The sequence below is a fragment of the Rhinatrema bivittatum genome, chromosome 6 (genome assembly GCF_901001135.1).
Source record: "Rhinatrema bivittatum chromosome 6, aRhiBiv1.1, whole genome shotgun sequence".
In the NCBI taxonomy this organism is placed as follows: domain Eukaryota; kingdom Metazoa; phylum Chordata; class Amphibia; order Gymnophiona; family Rhinatrematidae; genus Rhinatrema; species Rhinatrema bivittatum.
The window spans coordinates 54466785-54483709 of record NC_042620.1 but is presented as its reverse complement, the minus strand read 5'-3'; the positions used below and the strand labels follow the sequence as shown (position 1 = coordinate 54483709).

At 43.4% G+C, this 16925-nt stretch overlaps 1 protein-coding gene across 1 annotated transcript in view; it reads right to left on the bottom strand.

Moving 5' to 3' along the window:
* Nucleotides 1–205: 205 nt before the first annotated feature.
* THSD7B (thrombospondin type 1 domain containing 7B) overlaps nt 206–16925 on the bottom strand; it is an 898700-nt gene continuing 881980 nt past the window's right edge. The window contains exons 26-28 of the mRNA XM_029607893.1: nt 15199–15391; nt 9823–9910; nt 206–1594 (exon numbers count right to left, since the gene is read on the bottom strand). Coding sequence (XP_029463753.1) covers nt 1513–1594; nt 9823–9910; nt 15199–15391 — 363 coding nt within the window. The 3' untranslated portion in view covers nt 206–1512. The remainder of the gene's footprint in view (nt 1595–9822; nt 9911–15198; nt 15392–16925) is intronic.

Below are 16925 nucleotides of genomic sequence, written 5' to 3'. Positions count from 1 at the left end.
GAACCAGGGACAAATATATGTGGCAAAAATACCCTTAGAGCTTTCAGTGGGATTTTCTATGAGAGTAAATAACAAATTACCCTTCCTATGTCATGAAGTAAAGTCCCAGCCCCACAATTAAATGAAATAATTGTACATCACTGCTGATTATGCATTAATTAATGCTGTTTCTTTTTATTAACATCATTTTAGCTAGCTTTATAGCATAAGAAGTCTATGATCCCTTTATAAACTGATAGTTAATAAATTCAGTGAGATTTAAATGATATTAAAGAACTAAATTATGTGCTTTCAGAACTTTGATTATTTAAACTTTCTGTGTTTCATTTCCTTGACAGTTTTTTGCTCTACATACAAATCAGCAGTTTACCACAAGATGGCACTTTCTTCCTATATTTGTGTCAAGCTCAAGAATTACAGTATATTTTTTATATTCCCAGTAACAGATTTTAATTTGCATTAGGTCATCTTGTAGCAATTTTGAAACCTTAGAAAAGTGCCTCTAACAACAGAGCTGGTTCACATAGTCTGCAATGATGTATATTAAATATGTTCAGACAATTAAATATAAAAACAGATTTAGAAATAGATCAAGAAAATTCATATTACAAAAGTGGAGACTGTAGGAGCTGAACAGAAATTACATTCTAAGAGTTTTCAAAGGTATCTACAAAGATTTCAGCTTATATGCTTCTGTTCCCTTAAAGGCCCATGCTCTACCACAAGTCTTTTATTACATTTTCAGTTGTTGAGACAGCTCAACTCGCTAATCCACTCATGGGTTCAATTAAGGCCATTTCTTCCTTTCTAATGAGAATGAAAATATTCTTGGTTGGGAACTGTTGGAATGGTGGCAAGGTGTTTCTTTTATGCAAGCAAGGAGAATTTCATGTAATGCACCTCATTTCATTGTTTTTGCTTTCATCTCAATGAATGGACCAGCTATAACGTCTTTTAAAACCAGAATGTAAACACTAGACAGACTGTTGATGATGAATGAAGAATTCTGCACTAATATAGTGCATAGTGTGTTTATTTATTTTCATATTTATAAACCGTTCCTCCTCATTTTGTCACCTCAAGTAAACTTCTGATGGATAGGTTTGTGTTTTCAATGAGATTGTCTTCATGCTTTTAGTTGATGTTTATTTAGTAAAGTCTGTTGATTTTCATGAAATGTTCTGTAACCCACTCTCACACAGGAAACTGAAATGCATTTTCAGATTTCCTGGAATTTATTTTTTTATTTTTTAAATCTAAAGATCTTTTATTCCATCTTTCAAGCAAGTCACTGGTAAAGTTCAAAGTATATGATATTCCAGTTGTGGCCCAGTATACCACATTGACAACTTCTTAAAAAATAAGACTGAGATGTCCAAGATATCATGTTGAGAAGGGAGAAGAAAAAACAAAAAACTCCAAATCAAGCAAAAGTTAAAAAATAAATAAATAAATAAAAACCTCCAAAAACAGTTAAGGCATTTGATGTCTACTTTTGGATCTCTTTTCATGTTACATGTCGATGTCTCCATCATATGCTAAGGATAGTGTTTTTTGTTGTGGAACTGTGCTTTGATGTTGTTTTGGCTTTTTGCTGAAAGACAATTAAATATTTTAGTTAAAAAAAAAGTACACAGTGATACAATATGAACTGCAAATAAAACATTTCTGCACAATAAAGGATTTATAACATAGGCTTACAGGACATCTTCGGTGTTTCAGAAGACCACTGCCATGCACTCACACCTCTCTGCCACAGACCAAAAGAGGGCCCCCAGCTAGGTCGGTCACCGCACCATCCCTTAAGAAATCGCCCCCATCCTCCCAATACACGAACAGGTTTCCCATCTCTCAGCATAGGAGTTAAACCAAATACTTAACCAGGGCTTGGGTCACCCGCCACTGCAACAATGCAACAAAATATGCCAGTAACAAACAAAAGGAAGGAAAGGGAGGGAGGTAGGGAAACAGAAATCGAGCAAGGGAAAAAGGAAGTGGAACGAGGGAGATTACGTGCTCCCATTTAAAAGGGCAGACAATACTCTTTCCCAACCAAGAAAACCCTGTGGGAACAGACAAACCAGGGACCTCTCTGGCCTTCCGCTCTAGCCCACGGGGGGAGCAGAAGAGCACAGGAAAAATAAATCCCTCTTCCCCACCATAAAACAGGGCAAAATTCTTATGGGTAGATTTTAAAAGGGATGCGTGTGCACCCCTAAATGCGCGCAAAAGCTGTGCACTATTTTATAAAGTATACGTGTAAGTTTCAAAATACTCTTTATGCACATTTTGGAGGTAAAGAGAGAGAGAGAGAGAGACTCTTTATAAGGCTCAGCCTGACACTCAATGTATGGACCATTGTAAGGGGCACTTGACTTGGGGTGACTTTTTGGGATGTGGCTTGGGGTTTGGGGGATTTTGTTAAGGACATATTCAGAGGTATTCCTTGTAAAATTGACATCATTAAAGAATTTTAGACCTTATAAGTGATGAAAAGGAGTTGATTTGTACAATGCAGCTAACAGAGACTGCAGTGTGCAAATCAATTCCTCTTGTTAGAATTTTCATCACATTTGGGAAGACAGTTTGTGGTCAGGATAGGGAGGCAGAGTCTGGGGGGAAGAAAGAGGGATGGCAGCTTGTGATTGGCCGAGGCAGGGAATTCAAAAGAGTGCCCCACTACAGGGGCACCCGTTTTGCCTCAGCTCGCTGCCTGGCTAGCAGCTCGCCCTACCCTCCATCTCAGCTAGTAAGTTAGGTACGTGCAATTAGGAAGTTGTCGCAGCCCATGGCGTTGCAGCATGGTAAACAGCAATTTAGCAGGGCCCCCTCCTAAGTTAAAACCTCCCATTCACAATATTTGAGTAGAAGGCAGCTGCCCGCAGAAGACAGCAAGGTGGAGGGGGAACCAAGGATGCTACAGGGCCAGCGGCCTGATAAATTGAGATCCAGACCTCGGGCACTTTGATAGCAGCCAGGGGAGAGGAAAGGGGTATGGCAGGAGGACAGCTCTATAGGCATCTATAGGCAATTCAATGCTGGTCATTAAACATGGGCCCACTGCAAATTCAAGCACATTTGCTTCTCCTCTAGCCTTGGCCCACACCTGGCAAACCAATGCCAAGGCACGAGGGATCGTAGGCTGCAACCCTCCACCCCTGTTCGCAGCGCTGAAAGTTTTAGTGCCAACACTGGTCAACATTAACACCATGATGCCCTGGCTGCAGCTCTACCCCCTACAGAGTAAGGCCGCGGAGTCACTATGGACTTCACTGACAGTTTTCCTATCCTGTGCCATTCTTATCCCCCAGCTCAGATTCTCCCTATCCACAATGCACAAACATTATCGGCACATGACCTTAAGCCACAGAGAAAACTCTTTTCCAAAGTAGCGAACGGCAGATTCGGGGGTGCCTTCACATCCCCCCATTTCCCAAATATGGCAATATCGCCTTTGGGAATGGTCCCAAAGAAATTGCCCATTCAAAATTTATCCTACCCACCAGAAAATTCTGTGAATGTTCTTGACCCTCTGCTGTGTTCAGTATCTTATGCATCCTTGATGCGACAATAACAATCATCAGGGAGGCAGGTGACCAGGTTGAGCTGCAAAGGCAGGCATAGAGTCCACGTTTCAACTTTTGCCGGTTCACCTTGAGTCTATTCACCTTCTGGGATTTCAATTTAGAGACCACTTCCATTTTGATAGGTGCATCCCGATGGGCTGTTTGATATCACGCGCTTACTTTGAGCTGTTCAGCTTTTTTCTTCAGTGGGTAGTTGAGCAGTGGTTGGAATCCACACAGATGGGTCGCTACCTTGATGATTTCCTATTCATAGGTAGGCATTAGGGGTGTGCATTCGTTTTCGCCGTATTGGCGATCCGCAACGTATATTGCACTATTCGGAGTATTCGTGGGGAAGCGAAACGTATCACGATTCTCCACGAATACACGAATCTTCGCCGAATTATACGGCCCCCTAAATAAAAATTTAAACAAACCCCCCCACCCTCCTGAACCCCCCCAAGACTTACTAAAACTCCCTGGTGGTCCAGCGGGGGGTCCGGGAGCCATCCCCTGCACTCACACCCTCGGTGCTGGTTTCATCATGGCGCCGATAGCCTTGTCACAGGGGCTACCGGTGCCATTGGTCAGCCCCTGTCACATGGTTATTGGCGCCATCTTGTGCTCCTACCATGTGACAGGGGCTGACCAATGGCACCGGTAGCCCCTGTGACATAATATGGGCAAAGGCTATCGGCGCCATTTTGAGTACTGGCATCGGACGGCCAGAGTGCAGGAGGTCACTGCGGGACCCCTGTTGGACCCCCAGGGACTTTTGGCCAGCTTGGGGGGGGCCTCCTGACCCCCACAAGACTTGCCAAAAGTCCAGTGGGGGTCCGGGAGCGACCTCCTGCACGCCGGCCATCCTATGCCAGTACTCAAAATGGCGCCGATCGCCTTTGCCCTCTCTATGTCACAGGGACTGACGGTCGGCCCCTGTGATATAGTGAGGGCAAAGGTGATCGGCGCCACTTTGAGTACTGGCATCGGATGGCCGGCATGCAGGAGGTCGCTCCCGGACCTCCGCTGGACTTTTGGCAAGTCTTGTGGGGGTCAGGAGGCCCCCCCAAGCTGGCCAAAAGTCCCAGAGGGGTCCAACAGGGGTCCCGGAGCAACCTCCTGCACTCCGGGCGTCTGATGCCAGTACTCAAAATGGCGCCGATAGCCTTTGCCCATACTATGTCACAGGGGCTACCGGTGCCATTGGTCAGCCCCTGTCACATGGTAGGAGCACAAGATGGCGCCAATGACCATGTGACAGGGGCTGACCAATGGCACCGGTAGCCCCTGTGACAAAGGCTATCGGCGCCATGATGAAACCGGCACCGAGGGTCTGAGAGTGTAGGGGATGGCTCCCGGACCCCCCGCTGGACCACCAGGGTGTTTTGGTAAGTCTTGGGGGGGGTCAAGAGGGTGGGGGGTTGTAGTTAATTTTAATTTTAGCTGGGACACGAATAGAAATCGCCGTATTAACGCATCGGGGCACCATACGGCCGAATGTAACGTATCTACTCCCCGACTAATCCGAATCATGAATGCAACGTATGGCGTCCCTCTGCACATCCCTAGTAGGCATGCGCAAGATTGTTGACACCTATTGGCCACATTTCAGGCCATTATGGAGGAATTTGGTGACACTAACTAAGGTGAAAACGGAAGGGCCATCCAGATCGATAACCTTCCTGGGAATAGAGTTAGATGGAGAAGCACAGATCTCCAGACTTCCTAGGGATAAAGTTTTGAAACTACGCAAAACTATTTGGGACATCTGCACTGCCAAGAAAGTGATCTTGCACTAGTTTAGTCCCTTATAGTGCTTCTCAGCTTTGCATCCAGGGTTATCCCAATGGGAAGGGCTTTCTTGCTCAGGTTAGCTTTGGCCACAGCAGGTGTTGTCACAAAACATCACTGCATTAGGGTTACTAAGCCAATCAGGCAGGACATGCACATATGGGATCTTTTTCTCTGGGATTTCAATAGGGTGACTTTTTGGCAGGACCCCCTAGGTGGAATAATGATTTGGAGCTAGTCACAGATGCAATTGGCGGCATGGGTTTCGGCATATTTTTCAGGGGAGCCTGGTGTGCCGAACCCTGGCCTCCAAGTTGGCACAAATGATTACTAAAGACCTGACATTTTTGGAGCTGTTCCTATCATTGGGGCCGAAACAGTACAGTGCGCTCAGCCGAGTGCACTGAATAACCGGCAGTCGGACGTGGGTTGAATAGGCGCTAATCAATCCCCTAATGCAATAAGGGGATTAGTGCCTATTCAACACGCATCCAATGTGGAGTGAGTCTAATAGTGTTAATCACAGAAGCAAAAAAAAGAATGTGTGTCTAGATCGCACATTTAGTGCTCAGCAATTAACGCCTGCCTGGAGCAGGCGTTAACTAACGCTTAGACTTTTCATAACATGGTAATTAATAACCACCTCAACAGGGCAATTCATCAATGTTGCAAATGCTGTAACTTAGTTCACACCATTAATTGGCAAATTTGTTCTCTATGATTAATTCCTAGCTCCTTTTCACTGCTCCAAGTTGTGTAATTCCCTTGTTTTATTGTAACTGCAACCTTTTGTCAGCACCGGTTAATGTTTATTATTATTATTATTTATTATTATTTTATTATTACTTTGTTCCTTCACCTCTTGTTAATTGTAAACCGGCATGATGCGATATTCATCGCGAATGCCAGTATAGAAAAACTTAAAATAAATAAATAAATAAATAAGTTCCTTTGAAGACAATGCACTCGTTAGGCAGTTAGTGCTTCCATTATAATATTTCATGCCATGCAGCACACATCCCTGTGGCATCGAGAATAATATTACTGATTCTCTTTCCCGCTTCCAGTGAGCTTCTTTCAGCTGCTTATGCTCCAGAGGCGAATCGTCTCCCAAACCCTATACCCGAGGAGGTATGGCAGCTTGGTCCCCCCCCCCCCCCCCCCCAACGTTTGGGAGTTGATTTTAGGTTCCCTGGCTGAAAATACAAGGAAGAGCTACTGCCAAGCATTGTTTGACTTCCAGACCTTCCTCACGGACAAAGTCGGGTCAGGGATATGGTCCATACAATCTGTCACTCTGGTTAGATACATCCTGTATTGTAAAGAACAGGGTGCAGCTAGATTTTCGGTAGCCACCCGTTTGGCAGGCTTATTGTTCTTTTCCAGAATGTTGGGATTCCCCAGCTGTGCTGAGTTATTTCCAGAGAAAAGGGTAATGATAGGATGGGCCAAAGAGGAGGGCAAACCCTGGGACCTAAGGAGACCCATCACTTACAACTTGTTGACTCACCTCCTGGTAGCTCTAGAAGCAGTCTGTTTCGATAGTTTTGAGGCTGCCTTTTTCACTGCACTTTCTCTCTAGCATTTTATGTGGCACTACGCATAAGTTAATTAGCAGCTCAGTAAGTCATGAAGCCAGGCATAGCTAGTTTATAGCTAGGCGATGTAGTAGTAGAGTGTAAAAAACTAGTGCTGTGCATTTGAAGGTCTAAAACAGATCCAAAGCACAAAAGGTACCAGAATAGTCTTGCAGGAATGGGTCGGTGAGAGCTCCTGCCCGATCTGTTGCCCGCAGCTACTCATACATGCCGATGGTAGCCTGATTACCCAGTACCAATTTTCAAGAATACTCCGTTTAGCCTTGCGGGCTAGTAGCATATCCGAGGAAAGTATTGTGGCGGTTACCACGGCTGCCGAGCTGGGTCTGCATCCTAAAGAGATAATGTCCATCGGCAGATAGCATTCAAGGAGGTTCAGTTTATACGTTAGGCCGGAAGAATATTTTCTGCATTAGTCATGCAACTTGTGTTGTCTTTTCCAGGTCTGATGTCACAAATGTGCTTAATCTGGATTATAGGGCACTCTTATGTGCAATGGGCACATAGAAGAGCCATTGATCAACCTCCAGATGAGCACCTGAGCATGGCCCTGAATCGCCTGTTGCCGATCTGGAATGGATGAGGTGGGACCAGTTGATGCTGACCATTCTGCACATGGTAAAAGTTTATCTGCCCACCCTCACGATGATTATACATCTTGGGGATAATGACTTAATAGCTACACGTAACATGCAGCTGTCCCAAAAAATACAAAAAGATTTCATTAGCATTTCAGAAATTTTGCCACAGTCAGTCATCATTTAGTCCTGTATCACCCCCAGGCAGGTTTGGAGTGAGGAGCGGTTGCATCAGGTGGTGGAAAGAGCTAGAAGGAAAATTATCAAGTTGATGTGTAGATTTATGCCCACTGTTCAGGGGCTGGGATATCTTTAATAATGACTTACAGGATGTGTTGGAGGCACTGCTTGACAGATTGGCTGTAGCACTGAAAGTGGGGGCCCCCTGGATAATGGGATCCATTACCAGGGTACAGTGGTGTGGTGACCAGCAATTTAGCAGTGCCCACCCCTAAGTTAAAACCTCCCAATCACACTATTTGAGTAGAGGGCAGCTACCCATAGAGGAGAGCAATATGGAGGGGGGGAACCAGGGCCGCTACAGAGCCAGCAGCCTGATAGATTGAGATCCAGACCCTGGGCAATTCAATGGCAGCCAGGGGAGAGGAAAGGGGCATGGCAGGAGCAGCGCTCAACTGAGGACAGATGACTTCTATGGTCAGGACCTTGGTAGGCCAGTGACCCTGGCAACGCTTTGGCTTCTATGCTCAGGTGTATCGTGATTACCAAGGGCTTGGTTTATTTGTTTAGGTGTTGGTCACCATTGGATAGGCTATAGTAATATTAATGTATTAGTATATAATTGTATTGTTTGATTGTTGCTAAATTGCTGTGAGGCTACGGCCAAAATCTATCCAATAATAAAACCTCACTCTGTTCAACCAACATGGTGGTGATTTATTTCACGGTTCAAGGGATGGTGCAGATAGTGCAAAGTGGGGAGGGGGTGGGGTGGCTGTAAGAAGGGGCGAGGGAGGGGGAATGAAGGCCTAACCCTTGTCCATATTGAGACCCTGTGTCAAAACTTGAGGGAGCAAGGCACAATAGGGGCGGGGTGACCTGAGAGAATGAGGGTTAGTACATTTGGGAGGAGGGGTTGGGGTCAGGATAGGGAGGCGGAGTCTGGGGGGAGGAAAGAGAGACGGGACAGGCAGCTTGCGATTGGCTGCAATGGGGAATTCAAAAGGGTGCCCTCTACCAAGGACACCCCTTTTGCCTCAGCTCGCTGCCCAGCTAGCAACCCTCCCTACCCTCCCTTTCAGCTAGTAAGTTAGGTAGGAGCAATTAGGAAGCCATCACAGCCCATGGCATTGCGGCGTGGTGACCAACAATTTAACAGGGTCTCCTCCTAAGTTAAAATCTCCCATTCGCACTATTTAAGTAGAAAGCAGCTGCCCGCAGAGGACAGCAAGGTGGAGGGGGAACCAAGGATGCTACAGGGCCAGCGGCCTGATAAATTGAGATCCAGACCTCGGGCACTTCGATAGCAGCCAGGGGAGAGGAAAGGGGCATGGCAGGAGTAGAGCTCAACTATGGTCAGGACCTTGGTAGGCCAGTGACACTCTCAACACTTTGGCTTCTATGGCTGGGTGAATCGTGATTACCAACGGCTCTTGGTTTGTTTGTTTGGGCGTTGGTCACCAGGGAATAGGCTAATGTTACTATATTAGTATCTAATTATATTGTTTGATTGTTGCTAAATTGCTATGAGGCTGTGTCCAAAATTTGTCCAATAATAAAACTTTGGTCTGTTCGACCGGCATGGTAACGATTTCTTTCAAGGCACAAGGGGCGGCTCAGATAGCGCAAAGGGAAAGGGGGCGGGAGTGGCTGTAAGATGGTGCGAGGGAGTGGGGAATGAAGACCTAACCCCTACCCACATTGAGAGCCCCATTCACAACTATCACAAAAGACTGCAAGCTGTCATTGATGCAAAGGGGGACAATAACACGATATTAAGAACTAAGGGTATGCAAACTTTCGAAGAGGACCATTTTATTATTTCCTTTATTGCTATGGTTTGTTTAATGATTGTGCTATTCTGTGACACATAATAGTTTAATTTGATACACATTAATAATAACAGATGTGTTTTGTCTAATTATGTTTTCTTTAAATGCTACACATCTTACAAATTCTGCCAGGGGTATGTAAACTTATGAGCACAATTGTATTTGTCTTGGTTTCAGAATATAAAATGCCCTCTGGCAGTACAGTATTTACAATAAGATCATTCATCATTAAAATCAGAAAAAAACAATTATAAAATTACAGACACATACTACTCACCATACTAGATATGATGTAAAAATTAGGAAAACAATGAGGAGAAAGCCACCAGCTGATACACCATATACCCAAACCTTAATTCTGCCATCTGTACAAAGAGAAATAGAAAGCACAAATGTATCTGCAGGAAAATATATTGAGCTGAGCTTGCAGTGGATTGCCACTGATATCAAAATTATACACAGACATCAGGTATATTGAAATACCTTAACTGTTTTGACATGTACTGCATGTGCTTATTCATAGTCTGTTTCTAGAACTATCACATTCCTTTGCATAATGGCCAAAGGTCTAAAAAAATTATCTAACCTTACTCAGGTTGTACTTATTATCCATAAAAATTATTCTTATTGAAAATATATCCACTGGAAGTTGTTAAAATTCACTTTCTTTTACTTAGATTAAATGGATATTTATGTGTCTACTGAATATCTTTAGAAATATCCTACTCATTTCCAGTTTATTCTGGTTGAAAATGTTTTCATGTTAACAGTCCTGGCACATTATTCAAGTTCTCTGCATTATTACAAATATTCTGCTAATGTCCATTTTACCTTGAATATACCCAGCTATCTTAAAGTTAGCTGGATAAGGGTTGTCCGGTTAACTTTAGAACTGTCTTGTGACACAACCATATTTATTTGTATAAGTTAGTTAGCTGAATAAGGGTTATCTGGCTAACTTTAGAACTGTCTTGTGACACAACCATATTTATTTGTATAAGTTAGCCAGATAACACTGACTATCAGAGTTAGCCAGCTAACTTATCTGGATACATATGGCTTCCCAAAACATCCCTACGTTATCAGGATACATTTTATCAGCTAATCTCTTAGCTAGAAATCCTGGGGAAGTTCAGATCAGTGGGAATTTCATAACTCATCGTTTCTCCAGCTAAATCCCAAATTTAGCTGGACAAACCATGAAGGTTGTTTCATATATTACTCAATACAGGTTGGAGAATGGTTTGATATTAATAATAAAAGCACATTATCCTGGTCCTCTGAATAATTCCATACTCTACTAAATAATCAAGCTTAGATGGATAAAGTACTTATATTAACTGGTCTATTTCCTATACACAGTTATCCTACTAAACCTTACCACATTCCAGATTAACCATATAAAGTTATAAGTTTTGGGTATATTCACCATGTTGAGTCATTATCCAAGGGCTTTTGGAATTCTAGAAATACGCAGTTATTATGTAAAATTTCTCATTTGATGACATTTCCCCACAGCATACATTACATAAAGCATTGAATTCAGTATTTCTAAATTCATCATGCAGGTTTATCCTGGCTTCACATCAGCATTAAAACAAAAGCAACAGAGCAAATGCAGTACTTAGTTATCATCATCTGGCATCCCACAGCCATCTCAGCAGACTACAAAACAATAACAGGGTATATAACAAGCACACAGGGGAAGGCAATTTTCAGAAGCTATTTACTAGTTACAGGGCTGTCTGAAAATTGCCTACCTTGTATATGGGTAAAATTGCAGTGGACTGGGAGGGAACTGGGGTAGGTTGGATGTGTCGCCGTGCGGAAATTGCAAAAGCCCCCCCCCCCACACACACACACCTTTGCACGCACCACCCGCACATATGTGCGTGGATTATAAAATCCGGTGGGTATGTGCGCGCAATCCATGGATTTTCTACCATGCATGCGCAAGGTAGAAAATTGGCGCATCCATGTGTGAGCGCCGGGAAACGTGCACACGCGGACATTTGCACGCAGAGTGGAAAATCTACCCCATTGTTTTTTAGGGAAAAAGTATCCGCACAAAAAGCAGGTGCAAATCTCTGCAGATAGATTTTCAAAGGATAGAATGCTCATACTTTCTCTATGGAGAAAAATACTTGAAGACTTTGCATTGGCACAGTTTTGAAAATTGCTGTAAAGAAACCCTTGCATAAAGTGCATGAAAACTGGAACCATGGATAACCTTTCAATGTTAGCACATGTGCTAAAAATAGATGTAGCATCATGTGTACTAAAAGAGAATATGTAGAGCGCCCACACATTCTTGAGCCTTAGCCCTTCTAGCTCAATCCCCCATGCATTCCCATAATGGCCTGCTTATGCAAACAGCAATGTCTCTTCTCAGTCTCTCCACAGCTGCCCTTCTTTGCTGGCCAACCAGAATTGCTGGTTCAGAGCAATGTAACTGCAGCTGAGTGGGTATTCATGCATTAATCTGCATGCATTAGAGATGTGGTTCGTTTTTCGCCCTATTTAGGAAATTTAACGAAATTTCCTAATTCGTTTCTGTTTCGGAGTATCCGAAACACGACATAAATGCCGTTATTTCGGAGCCCCCGAAACCGGAAACAAAATTTTCACCGCAATTCGGGGGAAAATTCGTTTTCGGGTTTGCCTGGGGAGAGGGGCAAAAATTATTATTTTTTTATTAAAAACCACCCCAAACCACCCCAAATTTAAATTAATTATAATACACCACCCCCCGATCCCTCCCCAAGACTTACGAAGATCCCTGGTGGTCCAGCGGAGTCCCGGCTTCCATTTGCCATGCCCTCCGTGCCCTAGTTCGTGCCAGTGCAAGCCGCGCGCCAAAATGGTGCCGAATAGCCCGAACGACCATGTCACAGGGGCTTTCGGCGCTATTGGTCAGCCCCTGTCACATGGCCATCGGCGCCATCTTGTGCTCCTATCATGTGACAGGAGCTGACCAATGGCGCCGAAAGCCTCTGTGACATAGTATGGGCAAAGGCTATCGGCGCCATTTTGGTTACTGGCAGCCGAAAACGAAATCGCTTTCGGACCCTTGCTGGACCCCCAGGGATTATTGGCAAGCCTTGGGGGGGTCAGGAGCCCTCCTGACCCCCCCAAGGCTTGCCAATAATCCCTGGGGGTCCAGCAAGGGTCCGAAAGCGATTTCGTTTTCGGCTGCCAGTAACCAAAATGGCGCCGATAGCCTTTGCCCATACTATGTCACAGAGGCTTTCGGCGCCATTGGTCAGCTCCTGTCACATGATAGGAGCACAAGATGGCGCCGATGGCCATGTGACAGGGGCTGACCAATAGCGCCGAAAGCCCCTGTGACATGGTCGTTCGGGCTATTCGGCACCATTTTGGCGCGCGGCTTGCACTGGCACGAACTAGGGCACGGAGGGCATGGCAAATGGAAGCCGGGACTCCGCTGGACCACCAGGGATCTTCGTAAGTCTTGGGGAGGGATCGGGATGGGGGGGGTTGTTATATATGTACGAAAATGCTTAAAAATGTTTTTAAATGCTTGGGGTGGTTTTTTTTTTTCGCTTCGTTACCGATTCGTTTTTCGGTCCGGTTTCGGGTTTCTCGTTTCGTTTTCGGGCAAACGAACCGAAAACGAAACGAGAAGACCCGAATTATACCACGAAGTATTCGAACCGAAAAACGACCCGGTAGAAAAAAACGAAGCACATCTCTAGCATGCATACATGTTGGAAGGAGATAAGATCAAAGGGATTGAAATGACAGGTGTATTGAGGAGAATCAGATAGGTGGGAGCAGGTTTTCACAATGCATGTGGATGCCATCCATGGGAACATGCCATGGAAGGTATCCCCAGAGATAAAAGAACTAGCGTCATGGAGCCTCATGCATGGGTGCCAGTTGGATCAGCTAGGTTCCTGACTGCCTCCCCAAGTCTCCTGACTCACCTGACCAACAGGAATGCAGGATGTTTATCCCCATCATCCCCTGCTCCCCTGTATCCTGTTGCAGCACAGGTTGGTCAGGTTGGAAAAGTGAGGGTTGTTCTGTCTGCCCTCTGATGCCTTCTTTGTTCTGGCCATGTGAAGCCCAATCGCATAGTTGGGCAGACATTTCTTAGTTCCATCCCAGTAGGCTACCCAGATCCCATGCTGGTTTGTGCCAATAGACACCCCTTGTGTTCCAGGGCATTGGATGGTGGCAGGCACCGACATGGAACACAGAAAAAAGCAATGCAAAATTTAAAAGGGGAAACAATCTCCAATTATCCCCTTTTGTTTGCTGCTTTTTTATCCCATTTGTTGTTTCCTATTCAGCCCCCTTCTTAATCTTACTGGATTTGTTCAATTTTGAATGATATACTTTGAATAATTTTCAGCTGAGTATGATTCTTTTATGATATAACCTGATTAAATTTTGTAAATATTCTATATGCTTTCAAGTTTGAAAATCATTGAAGAGTTATTTCCACTGTAGTTGTATTACTGTTGCAATGGGTTGCTCAAGCTAGTGCTACAGATCTAGAGAATCAAAAGGGGGAGCCGTGAAGAGGCTGCTTGGTCAGGCTAAGGTTGGTGCCCAGGCCCATGTTAACAGTATTTGTCATGGCACAGTAATCCAGGTTTGGTACCCTACTAATGGTAGTTTGAGTCACACTTATAGGGCCCAATATCTCACAGTTGAGCATGGGGCCAGTTTGGTCCCTCATAAATGCTTCAGTGGGACCTTTCTATTCATGGCAGGCCTCATTATGGCTCCTGCATGATTAGTGGAACAGGGATGCCTAATGGCTCCTCCCTTCAGGGAAGTTTTGAGTTGGGAAGGGGGCAGGAATATTAAGAAAACCTCAAGCATCCAATTAGATTCTCCTATCAGGTCATCTAATAAAATCATGGTCAATTTATCCAGCTCAACTCATGGCACAATGTATTTTCTTCCTGTCATACATTAAGGGGAGTGATTTGGTTAGGTCTTATCCCATGTTACCTTAAATTTACCCAGGCAATGCATTCTACACTGATCACAGTTTTGAAAATACCATGGCAATGGCAAAAGAGCTCACTATGATGGTATTTACCTGTTTCGCATATGCAGCCACACTAAAAATCAATACACTCTCATAACCTTTCGTATGAGCATGCTAGCGGGTTTTAATGCATGTGATTGGGCTTAGCGCATTGCAATATTTTTAATACATACATTAAAATTAGTGCAAATTTGATGCATGCCAAGTCACCTTTTCATTGCATTATAATGCATTTTCAGACTGATTCACAAACATGGGCTTCCATGGTAACATGTGTCAAGCTATGTTATTGAATGCGGCTGCCAACAATTCTAAATAGCCTTCTCACTAATAATATGTGCCATTGCAGTACCACACTTTCCTAAATAAGCCCTTTTCATAACACTTTAAAAATCTCACAAGTAACATTAAAATAATTAGTAAACAATACACTAAAATGTGTATTGTTTTAAAACTTAAAGCCAAAGTGCTAGTAAAATTATTTCAGATAATTCAGTTGGCTGTTATAATAAAATCATAAAACTCATGTTTCCTCTTGATGTATAAAGTCCTTGAGTTTCTACCATCAAATGCGTTTTCTTTCTCGCCTCTCTGTATTGAATCTCTTCAGATTACTAAAAAGCTTACCTGGATCAAAGGGCTGAATGGACCACCCTTTGAAAATATCAGGTAGTTTTGAGTTTATATGTTTATTCTTTCCAGAAAATGTTTTCACATCAGCTTTTTTGTCTTCTAGGCCTGGTACTTTTATACAGTAATCGAGGACACCATTTGATCTCATTACTTCTGCATAACCCTTCTCACAGCCACAAACTCCATTCTAGGAATCAAAATATAAAGAGCCAGAGAGTAGGAAAGTGAGTGAAAAACAAAAAGATACTGAAGGGATTTTTAACAGTTTTGGGTAACTGCAGATAAGGAAATTTGCTTCAATGAGAAATGTATATATAATGGGCATTAATAAAGAGAAAATACTGAAATATCTTAAAAGGGAGGGAGAGGAGATTAAACAGCAACAGTCATCTGGGGTTCAAAAGCACTACAGTTTTAGTTACACGAATCTCAACAGTTTCTTGAACAATGTGAACAGATCTCTAGATATCTCAACCAAGGTAGATTTAGAGGCCACAGAGCTTGCAGATCCTTGGGTACTTTATACCCACTGCTCTGCAAATCAGTTATCAAATGGAAAATCAATGCTGACTCAGTCAGCGTTTCTGATTAATAGCTTCAAGTCATTAGGTGCGCTTCAAGAACATCAATGCAAGAGTTAGCAATAAGAGCCACGGGGTTGGCAGAATTGGTGGGGAGGGAGCTTGAATAAGATGAACAAAATCAGGAAAGGGATAGAGGGAAAAAAGACAAAAAAGGACAGGCTTGGAGTGGGAGGACAAGGAAAGAGGAGAGAGAGAAAGACATTTTTGAAAGGAGGAAAATAGATTATAGACACATTTTAGTGACAGAAACTGAAAGAAGACAATGAATAATAAGGAAAAGGATAGAGAAAGGTAAAAGCTACTTAATAATGTGGGAGAGGGGAGAGACTGAAAGGCAGATGACATTAGGAAGAGTAGAGACAAGAGAGAGGTGTTTTGCCAGAGATCTGATAGTTTTATTGGAGATGAAATTAAAATGGTTTATTAAGCATGGAAAAAATCAGAAAGTACGGCAAAATACAAAGAGGAAAGGAAGAGGGATCAAAAGAAATGAAAGAGAAATGGCACATAATAGAAGAATGTGGACCTGGAAGAGTGAAACAGATCTGCAGAAAGGAAAGAGTGGAGTAAAATTACCAAAAATAAAAATAAATATATATATATATATATATGACGGGTTGGAAAATCATTTTGCTTTTGGAAACAATATAGTCCCCAAATTAAAATAATTTCAATAAAACTTGGCACCTTGAGAAATGAATAACTGCGTACTAACTCATTCATGTTTAGCAGAATCTCAGAAAAGATTATGCAGAATTAGAGAGGGGGCAAGAAGTGGGGAGGGGAAATCCCCAGCCAGCACTCTCCTTTTCTGCCCAAAAGGGAGGGGAAGTCTCTGCAATGGCATTATTTTATATTTTCAGTGCTGAGAGGGGAAGGACTTAGCCAGTTAGTGCCAGATTTTTAGTACTGACTGGAAAAGAGTAGGGTAACCCAATTGCACTAAATCTAGCCAGTCAAAATCTGACTGGCTAAATGTAAGTACATTTCCAGCTGAAAACCAAGTGGCAAGGTTCAGATGAAAATGTTCTTAAAGCTAACCAGATGATTGTTCTGTCTAGTCAGTGGGTCTCTAAATAGTGACCTCATATTAACTTGTCTGTCCATTAGAAATCAATCTCTCCATAATTATAGAGT